Genomic DNA, 11466 nt, shown 5'->3' on the forward strand with positions numbered 1-11466 from the left:
GACAGCTAGGGAGAAGAGTTCTGGGAAGACGGAGTGGTCTGTGCAGAGTCCCGAGGCAGCAAAGAGGCTTGAATCTTTCTAGAGCAGAAGGAAGACAGTAGGGGCCATGGAGGGAGAGGGAGATGGTTTGGAGCGGCAGTGAGCAGATGACACAGGGACCCTGATGGGGACTTCGGTTTTACACTGAATGAGACTCCTCTGGCTGGTGCATTGAGAGTCGAGGGATTGGGGGCAAGTGTGCAGAGGGAGACCGCATGTAAGAAGGTATTTTGCAGGCAGATATTGTTGTCTCTGGGGGGACTCTGCCAATCAAATGACTGGCAGACTTCAGAGGGTGGTATTGAGCAATGCATCATTACAAACATCTGCCCTGAGGCTGGCTCCACTGTGAGGGATGTGGTGGAGAGCACTCAAAAATCAGAGAAGAGTTGGAAAAACTGACCTCACTAGTCCTTGACCCTGACTCCATGGGGCATAATTCTAGCACATCCCTGTCCATGTCTTACTGGATGACCTCAAGCTGGTTGCTCTCCTTCTCTTGAACTGAGTTTCCAAATGATGACAAAATTAGGCTGGATGATCACTATGGGTCCTCCTATCACAACATTCTCCAACTCATCCATTCTCAGTCTTTATCCCAAACCCCACCTACAGTGGCCACTATCTTGGCAGCTGGAGTTTCCGTGAGAACCTACTCTTAGTCTTGGCACAGAGTCCTCTCCATATCCACCCATTTCAATTCAAGCGTCCTGGGTGACCTTTGCATTGGAAGTCTCCCTCTGTTCACTCTAGACATGGATTATTTTCTTTGGAGTCTCCTTGGATGGCCCTGGACCCAGGACCTGTTGCCAGGGGCAGCCTCCCACCCATCACCACAATATAAGGGCCATCACCACCCAGCAGAATCCCAGGAGACTGCGCAGTGGAGCAAGGATTTTGTAAGTATTTTCCTCCAAACCCTGTGAATGCTGGGCTTCCCCTTTAATGTCACCCCACATGGAGATCTTCAGAAAGCTCTGGGGCCAAGAGGCAGAGGGATAGGGCCACATGAATTAGCTAATATTGTCAATATAGCAAATTAAGAAATCAATTATATTAGGAGAAGTCTCAAACTGGTGAGCAATGTGGGGTCATGATGTGGTGCCTATTTATTTGTTCATACCTTTATTCTGCAAACCTTTATTTGGTTGTACTGGATTAGGTGCAGGTTTTTTTCCTCTCTGTTGGGAATTCACAAAGTTACAGTCCCTATCTAAGGAATTCACAGCCTGTTGAGAAAGGAGGCAAGTCATCACTAATTGTACCAAGGATTCTGATCAGAGAATGAAGGCAACAAGATGGTAGAGTGGGACCCCTGACCTAGACTCTGGGAAGAGGCCTTAGAGTGGGCTTTATAGAGGATATGATGTCTTACTGAAACTGGAGACTCAGCAAGAAGTGACTCGTAAAAATGCAAAGAAGAGGGAAATGTTCTAGGCAGAGAAGCCAGAAAATGCAAATGACCTCTGTGTAAAGAGCACCGACCTGGAGTCAAGCATGACTTTCCAAATACACTCTCCTCTACTCAGTGGCTGTGTATCTTTGTGCAAGTTGCTCCAGGTTCCTACCTGAGCTGCACGTCTGTAAGAGAGGAGATAACCACGTCCATCTTCAAGGACTGTTGAGTGTCAGAGTGACAGGTGCGCATCAAAGATCCCATTTCCCTGTGGGTAATTCTCACTCCTGTTCCTCCCATGACTGTCCAGGTGTCAGGACAAGATGTTTCAGCTTTGGAGACTTGTTCTCTTGTGTGGCCTGCTCACTGGGACTTCAGCATTTCTTCTTGACAACAATGTTGTAACAGAGCTGCAATCTACTCTTAGAAAAGAACTTGAGATTGATGACAGTGCAGCTGAATGTGAGTCAGAAAGCGGGATGATCGATGGCACCTATTTCTCTAATTTTGAAAAAATTCACTCAATTTTTCATCTTTTATTTGTCATTTACATTATTTAAGTTAAATATTTTATTTACATTTGAAGCATATTCTTCTTTTGGGTCATTCAATCTTCTTGGGAATTTGTATCATCTAATTGGAAATTAATCCCTACCAAACCTAGGTAGGCTTAAAACTACCCACCTTTCCAGTTAGTCATATCGCTTTTTAATTCGAATTTAAGAGAACTTGGCCTTCTCATTTCCTGGGAACATTACCAGCACACTGTCAAACATTCTTTATAGGAGAAACTAACTTCTGAAAATGATTGCCCTTAAACCTTTCCAGGAATTCGGCAACCTTCAAAAATATACTTTCCAGTTTCATTGCTGATAAAACTGAGCTTGGAAACACAGGGTCTGAATCAAGGTCACTTAGTAAGTTACAGGACCAGGTGTAGTTTCCATCTCTGTTTGGAGAGCCAAGCAGTTCTGGGTTCAAAATCTGGTTCTGCTAAAAAAGAATGAAATAATGCCATTTGCTGCAACAAATGGAAGGATGTAGAGATAATCATACTAGGTTAATTCAGAGAAAGACAAATATCACATGATGTCACTTATATGTGGAATCTAAAAGATGGTGCTATGAACTTACACAAAACGGAAACAGACTGGTGAGCAAAAAAACAAACAAACAAACAAAAAAAAACAACTTATGGCCACCAAAAGGGAAAGCAGTGCGGGAGATAAATCAGGAGTCTGGCATTAACATACATACACTGCTGTATATGAAGCAGACAACCAACAAGGACCTACTATATAACACAGGGAAGTATGCTCAATATTTTGTAACCACCTATAAGGGGAAAAATATGAAATGAAAAGTATCTCTATATCCACCTATATATACCTATATCTACATCCATCTCTTGGAGAAGGAAAAGGCAACCCACTCAAGTAGTCTTGCCTGGAGAATCAAGAGGAGCATGGTGGACAGAGGAGCCTGGTGGGCTACAGTCCGTAGGGTCGCAAAGAGTTAGACACGACTGGACTGACTAGCACACATGCATATCTCTCTGTCCATATATATCTGAGTCACTTCGCTGAACACCTGCAACTAACACAGCACTGAAAAGCAACTATACTTTAATTTTTTAAGAAACCAAATTCTGACTCTGGCACATGTTCATCTTGGAGTCTAGGGGGAATTACAGTTGTCTTCTGCCATGCCATCCAGTGGAGAGAATCCAACCTCTGAACTGGGCTGTCATGAAGACCAAAGCAGGCAAAGTCAGTCAGGCTCTAATGCTCAGCATGAGACTGGCATAGAGAAGAGCCCAGCAATGGCTGCGTGACGAATGACAAGGGTGAATTGTGGTTTTTGCACAGGTTGACAATCAAGAGCATCAGCATCGGGAATATCACACTCCAAGGGACTCCTGGAGGCCAAAGCATTAACCTGAGTATCCCCATCACTGCTAAGGTCACCCTGACCCTGTGAGTATTGGTTAGAATCGGAGGTTTGAGAGATGCAGTGGGGTATGCCAATAGATCTCCAATCTGGCATCAGGTACCTTCCGTGCTTCTGACTTGGTCTCCCAATCTGTAAAAGAAGGAGACATTTCCAGGTCTAAGGGCTTCCTTGGTGGCTCCATATGGTAAAGAATCTGCCTGCAAGGTGGAAGACCTGGGTTCAATCCCTGGGTTGGAAGGATCCCCTTGAGAAGGAAACAGCTATCCACTCCAGCATTCTTGGGCTTCCCTGGTGGCTCAGAGGATGGATCCCCTTGGAAAGGGAGTGGCCACCAAGTCCAGTATTCTTTCCTGGAGAATTCCATGGACAGAGGAGTCTGGTGGATTATGGTCCATGGGCTTGAAAAGAGTCAAACACACCTGAAATCTTAACATTTAAAATGTTCTAAGAAACATTGGCCATAATCAATCTTTTTGTTAAAAAATCCTCCATGAAATATATGTCCAAAATCATCGTGATTATCTAATTATAAAACTTGAAAGCTGAGAAGATCGAACATTTATACCCTTTGATAAAGTTGCCTGCAGCATCACTTTGTCCCTCAAGATTCTCTTTAAATGACAGTGGCCAGTACAGGCCACATAGTATTGTCAGTATGTCATGAAGAGCATATGCAATTATATGGAAACTACAATTTTTAAGTGCTTTAATTACTTGAAAGATACAAAGAGATAAAATGAAGATGTGTAGAAGAGTCTTTATCAATAAAATGCACTAGGATTTAATCATTTATTAGCTATGAGATCTTGGAGGATAGTTACTTAACCTCTCTATACCAAGTGTTTCCACATTTGGAAAATAGAGATAGTAATTTTCTGTCTTGGTAGTGCGATCATGATTAAATGAATTAATTCAGTTAAAATATTTTTGTTTGAAATACCTAACACAGAATTGGTGCTAAAGAAATGTTGACTGTTCTGTGTATTTTAATCATCAGTGTCATACTGCTTAGAAATTTCACATGACAGAAACCCTTGTGGCCAGGAGAAGAAAAACCTCATATAAGAATGTAGATTCTGTCAAGAATACAGACAATATTGACATTGTCCATAGACACCCCATCCAATGTCTACAGAGAAGGGGACTCAAGTGAGCAACAAGAGAGGATTTCTCCACCTCTGTTAACTGTGAATCTTATTCCCTACAGGCCTCTGTTGGGTGCGGTTGTTGACCTGACCGTCAGCTTTGTCCTACACACAAGCATCAGCTTTAAAATTGGTGAAAATGGTGCCTTAATTGTGGTCATAGGAGAATGCACCTACACACCAGCCACGATATCACTCCCCTTCGTGAACAGGTCAGGCTCAGATATCTCAGCAGAGCGGGACTCCCTGAGGAGTTGGAATCCCTAATTTCAGCCCTATTCCTATATCTGGGAGGGAGCAGAATATGGTGAAAAGAGGTGAAACTCTGGAGACAAGCTAGCTTTGCCACTGACTTATGGTTTTATCCTCATTTTAGCTCTAGGATCTCCAGTGTTCATTTTTAAACTGGCGATGGTAGTGATCCCTAATTAATAGGCTACTGTGTTGACCAAATGAGAAAATGCAAGAGTTTAGCATGCAACCTGGCACTATGCTCTCAGTAATAGTAATATCCATGTTAACTTTCTGTCTCTCAGTTCTTCCCCTAACTGAGACAGGAGTGTTGACCTCTCCAGCCATAACTGTGAATTGGCATATTGCACCTTTCAGCTTCATCTGTTTTTGCCTCATGCTTTTTGAAGCTCTCTTGTTAGATGCTTGCACATTTAAATTGCTATGTCTATTTGAAGAACTGACCTTCTCATATTATATAATGTCCCTCAATAATAATAATGATGATAATAATTCACTGTGTTTCCCTTCTTGCCTCTAGTTAGGAGGGGCAAGAGGAGTAGTAAGTGCCTACCATGGGCTCTAATTTCAAATTGTCCCCAAATCATCCTCCACACACTGGGAAATTCCCAAAACATGATCTTGAAAACTGGACACTCTGCTTAAATCACTGATTTCTGGTAACACACCAAATCTGCATCTTATACTGTGTGCTTGAAAGAGCACGTTTAACCCAGGGAAGAAGGTGGAGGGAGAAAGGCTGACCCTGGTCATGTTTGGGAAAGGAGAAATAGTCTGGATGCCAACAGCTGGGGCAGGCTGGCTTTGGCAAGGAACCAGGCTGAGCCATGAGCAGCGGTCAGTCCATACTGCCTCAACAAGGGATCTGATCACAGGTTGCCTAAAGACCCCCAGAACAGAAAACAGGCCCTGAAGCCTACCATCACTTGGAAAAACTGAGATGTAAGTCCAAATGCCTGAGCCCTGCTGGACAATGCCTAGCCTATAGCGCCAGAGAAATCATCCTGCCTTCTGGGTCTCAGTGACCATATCTGGAAAATGGCATTCCACTCTGCTGCTCCAAACCCTCTGGGGGCTTTCCTCTCCACCTTGGGTAAAACCCCAAGCCCTCCTCAGGGCCATCTAGACTACCTGATCTGGACCCACCCTCATATCACTGTGCTCTCCCCCTTGCCTCTCTGCCCTAGACACACTAGCTTTTGCTCTCAGCCTCAAACAAACTCCTTCCACCTCGAGACCTGTGCAGAGGCTGTTCTGGATGCCAAGTACACTTATCCCCCATCCCATTTCAATGTACATCTCATCACTCAGGGTCTAAAACAAGGTTCCTCCTCTTGGCTCTTGTAAGAGTCTTCTCTTGCCCTTCTGAATACTTTCTGCAAGTTGTCATTATATATTTAATTTTAGGTTTACTTCATTTATTCCCTCAGCCAAAAATGTGCTGAGCACATCCTCCATGCCAGGCAGTCACCACTCTGAGCTCTGGAAAATGTATCGGTGACTTCAGGCAAAGAAGTTGCTCTCCTGGAGCGTATTCTCTTAGGGAATGACAAACAGATAAGCATTCAGTCCAACAATAAACATCCCACGAGGTAAATGTCAGATGGCAACCATCCCTGGGCAGAGTAGCACACTGAACAGGGTGCAGTGATACAAAGCCCTCTCTTAGGCAGCAGTCATGCAGGGCTGCCCTGAAGAGGTGACAGTTATGCTGGGAAGGAGCCAGCCTTAGCTACATGTACTTTGTATTTAGTTACCAGACTGGGAGCTGCTTGTGCTTTGTTTATCCCTATGTCCCCAGAGTGGCTTTGTTCCTGGCATATACGGTTGTTGCTGTATAAATCTGTGCTGAATGAATGAATGGAAGGATAGATGGATGGATGGATGGATGAGGGCTCATGTTTGTGATGGGACTCTCATGAGCTGCTGGTCAGTCATGTGGCTCTAGGTGATGATCCCCCTGAGTAGAAGCTCAAGTCACCTGACTTCAAGGTGCTCCACCATGTCCCGCCCTCTTCCCATTGCTCTGCCAACTTCCTGGTCTTTATCAGTTCCGTCTCCAGCCTCACTGGACTGATCAGCGATATCAAAAATACTGTGACCACACTCGTGAATCTAGTGGAGACGTACCTAGTGCAGTACGTGGTGAGTACCCCACTTCTGGCAGCTCAGAGCCAGGCCAGGTGGGGGGCAGATGTGACATTCCCTGGGTGGGCTGTACTCTTTGGGCACCTTCCCTTCTGCGGTGCCCACTTCCTTTGGGCTGTCAGCTGCTGCTCCCCTCCTTCATTCATTCTTGTGTGGGGAGAAGGGGAGGAGGGATCTGATATTAGCAGAAATCACTGGATTCCAACTTGAATCATATACCATACCCATGTACTGCCAGTAGGCCTTTTAGCAATATACTTTATTGAATACAATTTTATTTAATTTATTTAAATATAAAAGTACATATACCATAAGTAAGATTCTGTGCCTCATATGCAAACCACATGTACCATGTGCCAGAAATGATTCTAAATTAGTCACTCTGGAATTTGGATGGGGATCACGGTTTATGGGGGAAAAATTCCTCCAGAGGGCTCTGTGATTTACTAAACTGGAGGGCCACTGCTCAAGCTGTGGTTCTCAGAATAGCAACACTGACCTCATCTGGACACTTGTTTGAAATGCAGACTCTCAGGTCCTACCTCAGATCTGCTGACTCAATAATTTGCATTTTCACGAGATCCATGTGTATTGCACACACACAAAATCATTGGAAACACTTCTCTATGGTTCCCAGGGCCTCGTTTGACTACTTAAAATTCCAGTGTTCCAAAGGTCAAGGTTTCTAAGAGCATAGCATTCTGGAGTGGTAAAAGTCTAGATTTCGAGGTTTTAACCTGAAGTTTTAGGATTCTAGCATTCTCTGGCTCTCAGATTTAGGTCTTCTGGGTTTCCATCATTATAGACTCCTAAGGGTCAGAGGTTCTGAGGTCCCGAGTAGGGAGCACCTCTGCAGGTGGTTTGCAGGGTGCTCCCAGTGGATAATGATCGGTCCTCTTTCTCTCCTGTCTCTCCTCTCCTCCCTCCCCATCCCAACATCATTCCTGCCCTCCTCTCTCCATCTCTTGCTGTATCGTCCCTGGTGTCCTGTGACCCTCAGCTGTGCCCACGAATCCGCACCGTCATCAGCTCCTTGAGTGGGAATTTGGTTCAGAACGTCAATGGTAAGTCACAGCCTGGGGAAGAGGTGGGTGCTCCCTCTGCAGCCTTCCAAGGGGCAGGCGCACTGCTTTACGTCTGCTTGACAGGCAGGACTGTCAGGGGACCCAGGAGAAGTTCAGGATCCTTTGTCCTGAGCAAGTCAGGAGAGTGTGGCTGGGGGAATGGTGTCCCTGCAGACTGAGGGCTTCTATTGCCCTCCTTTCTTACACCTGTGGAACCAGCTGCACAGAATGATGCAAGAAAAAGGACAGGCCAGATCTGGGTTCAAATTCTGCATTTGCTCTTAGCAGCTGTGGGGTCTTGGTCAACTGTTTCCACCTCTCTGATCCTTGGGTTCCTCACAAATGAAAGATTGTAAACACTGCCAAGCTGATGAGCAGATTTAAAGAAGAAACAGAAAGAGCCTAATATCCCATACTCATTGCTACTGAACACTGCCCCTTCCCTTTCCCTTCTTATGAGGAGTTGTGGCTTCACCCCCAACCCCTGGGGGCTTTCCTTGATCTGGGTCTCTGGCATGACTGGGGTTGCTGAGGCTGTGGGGCAACAGAAATGGGATGAGTAACAGTGTCAGGGTCCTGGAGGTGGTCCTTCTAGAAAACAGCCACAGGCCCAGTTACCTGGGCCATGTCTCTGTGCTTCGTATACAGCATCTCATTGTATTCTTTCAACAACACTGTGGAGTGGGTACTGTTATCATACCCATTTTACAGATGAACAAACGTAGGCTCAGAGAGACAGAGTGACATGCAAGAGATCCCTTGGTTGCCAAGTCTGACCTGCTGGAGGGTGGCAGCCACTGGGATCTAGTTTCTATTCAGCTATATCCAGATCTGGAGAAATGCTACTGATTTTGTCCCTCAGATATACTTCAGGAAACCACACAACAAATTGTGAACTGAAGAGGACAGATGAGAAAAACCACTATGATGCCCGCCTGCTGGTGAGGACCCAACTCGGGGCCCTGGGCTAAGGGAGGATGAGGCCTCCCCACAGGGGCCTGTGGAGAAGAAGCAAGTCTTGGCCTCTCTTCTTTCTCTAGTAGCAGAGTGAGCTCTGATCTTGGTCAAAGCCTGATTCCTGACCCTCAGCCACACCCAGATTGTGCTTGATTCTGGTCCTTGACTGAGCCTGGAGTGCAGTCACGTTGAAGTTTAGCTCAAGTTGCTGACTGAGGCCTGACACTGGCCACAGATAGACACACAGTCTATCTCAGTCTGATCCCTGATTCTGATCGTATGCTGAGCTCTGAGCCCTGGCTCCTCTGAGCCTTGTTCAGTCTTTTCACATCGGTCATTGCTGCTAAGGTGGGGGGGGGGGGCGCTGGGAGGGTGAGGGGATGAGGAGGGGTCAGGGCCAGGTGCCAGAGAAAGACCCCAAACTACCAGTCCCCCACCCATAAGCCTCAGAGCTCACAGGATTTGTGCTGAAGCACTCTGGCAGCTGTTCCTGCTGAACGCAGGAGCCGGAAAGGGCCCCGGGGTGTCCACGCCTCACTCTGGGGTCTCCTTCCAGATTGGTTCCCAGGGACATGACTGAATCTCTATACCATCTCCCTCTGGCACGGTTGGTGCAGCCATCATCCCCCAAGAGTGACAACTGAGCCCAGTCAAGGACACTCTCAGATACGCCGCCTCACAGTCAGGACACCCTATGCTCCTTGCCCTCCACCCCCAGCAATAAAATGGCATTTCTGCACCTTCTGTGTGGCCTGTGGCATTCCTTCCATTGGGATTTTGGGGGAGTTGAGGTACGGGCAATCAGGGCATCAGAGACCCGGATCTGAAGCTGGAAGGGACATTTGGGATTTTCCAGCCGCAACGTCTTGTCTTACAAAGGGAAAACCTGAGGCCCAGGATGGGCAAGAAAGTGACCTGAGGCATTGTAGAGACAGCCTCACTCTGATTCCACTACAACACCGCCATGATGGAGGGCTGCCTTCCCCAGCACACCTGACCTCATGAACTCCTCACATCACCGTTCTCGCCAGGAGACTTGGCTCTTGCCCCGATTGTACGGATGAGGAAACTGAGGCTCACAGAAGACAAGTGATTCATCAGGGTTACAGGGTGGCAAGTGGCAGGGCTAGAATTTTAACCCATGTCCCTGGGAACACTTGCTCAGGTAGGTGACACCCTGAGTACTCAGCACTGAGCCACCTCTCCCCTGCCCCCAGCAGGTCCCATCATCCTGGCCCTGCTCTCTTCTGAGCAGGACTGATGAGGTCGTCTCGAGTCCACTCTTCCTCCCTAACATGGAAGCCTTCCATTTCCCCTTTGCCCTGGAGTGGGGAGCAAGGCACATGTTACTCACAGCTGCATCACGTGTGCAGAGGATTGACCCGAGCTGTCACGTCAGGGTCCCCGGGCTTCTTCTTTCCAAAAGACCATCTGGTTTTCCTGACAATAGACCCAGAGAAACTTTGTCCTTTGTGCCATAGAACCATCTCAGTCTTTGTGCCATTCTGTAAGGGAAGGACCACTGTCATCCTCCTTGGAGACTCAGGTGAGGAGAGGTCAGGGTCACACAGAAGCCTGCACCAGCAGCTACTTCACCCAAGGGCTTTCTACTTGATGAAGGCTGACTCACAAGGTCAAGTCACTTCAAGGAGCCCTTGAGCCCCTGGGGCTATATCCAGGGCCTTCAGCCAGATCTCATCAGCTCTGCTGAGTGGACCTTAGGTCAGGCTATGCTGGGGCTAACGACAAGGCATAGGGTGAAAGTTGGACAAAGGTGAACTTGACTTACTTGGCCTCTACCTCTTGCTAGCTGTTTAATCTCAAGCAAGTTACTCTTAGAACCACAGTTCTCTCACCTGCCAAATAGAATGAACAGCAAAACTTCCTCAGGACACTGGTGTGAGGTTTAAATGAGTCAGTGACTGGAAAGTGCTTAACCAGGGTCTGACACTGGTGAGCACGAGTCAGGCTCCACACGAGTCAGGCTCTGGAATTACTGTCAAACAGTGTTGAGAAACCACGTATTAAATCTTTAGACACTGTATCTCATGAGATTCTCATTTTTACTGAGTGATGCAGTCAATGGTTCTTGGGGAATGTGTGGCAAGTGAATCTCCAAGAGGAGAGGTGAAATGACTTCTCCAGGGTCACATACCTGGTCAGAGGCAAAGCTAGGTTTCATGTGAAGTGGGCCTCGTCCAGAGATTTTTCCTTCCCTCCTGGCCATAGCAAAAGGATGAGAGTTTTCCTCTCTGTCTAATTTTTGTGACAATCTCAACTCCCACAACTGTACACAAGGTCTCACAATTCAGGACTTCTCTTGAGCAGTAGCCCCCTTCGGTCAGTGCTGAGCATTTGTCCAGGTAATTCTGTCCACATGGAAAATAATTGTTTGCCTCCTTGCAACTTCTCAATTCTCCTCAGCCCTACAACTCTGCACAGGAGCCCTCTCCTGGTAAGTGGGGGCCACTCCTCAGTGTTGCCCTAACAAAGAGCCTGTTTTTCCAGCTGG

At 46.8% G+C, this 11466-nt stretch overlaps 1 protein-coding gene across 1 annotated transcript; it reads left to right on the plus strand.

The window, feature by feature from the left end:
* The first annotated feature begins 753 nt into the window (after window positions 1-753).
* On the plus strand, window positions 754-8897 carry LOC138416876 (short palate, lung and nasal epithelium carcinoma-associated protein 2B-like). The gene is made up of 7 exons (XM_069546364.1): window positions 754-938; window positions 1746-1901; window positions 3304-3411; window positions 4596-4745; window positions 6837-6930; window positions 7934-7997; window positions 8860-8897. The coding sequence occupies exons 2-7, from the start codon at window positions 1759-1761 to the stop codon at window positions 8895-8897; spliced, it is 597 nt and encodes a 198-aa protein (XP_069402465.1). The 5' UTR covers window positions 754-938; window positions 1746-1758.
* The last annotated feature ends 2569 nt before the right edge of the window (window positions 8898-11466 follow it).

The sequence above is a fragment of the Ovis canadensis genome, chromosome 13, assembly GCF_042477335.2.
Source record: "Ovis canadensis isolate MfBH-ARS-UI-01 breed Bighorn chromosome 13, ARS-UI_OviCan_v2, whole genome shotgun sequence".
Taxonomy (NCBI): Eukaryota; Metazoa; Chordata; class Mammalia; order Artiodactyla; family Bovidae; genus Ovis; species Ovis canadensis.

Bases quoted from the DNA above. Each gene is read 5' to 3' on its own strand.
- LOC138416876 (XM_069546364.1), top strand. From the start codon at position 1,759: ATGTTTCAGCTTTGGAGACTTGTTCTCTTGTGTGGCCTGCTCACTGGG. The intron at 3,412-4,595 runs GTGAGTATTGGT...TATTCCCTACAG, and splicing joins GCTAAGGTCACCCTGACCCT to GCCTCTGTTGGGTGCGGTTG. The intron at 7,998-8,859 runs GTAAGTCACAGC...TTTGTCCCTCAG, and splicing joins TTTGGTTCAGAACGTCAATG to ATATACTTCAGGAAACCACA.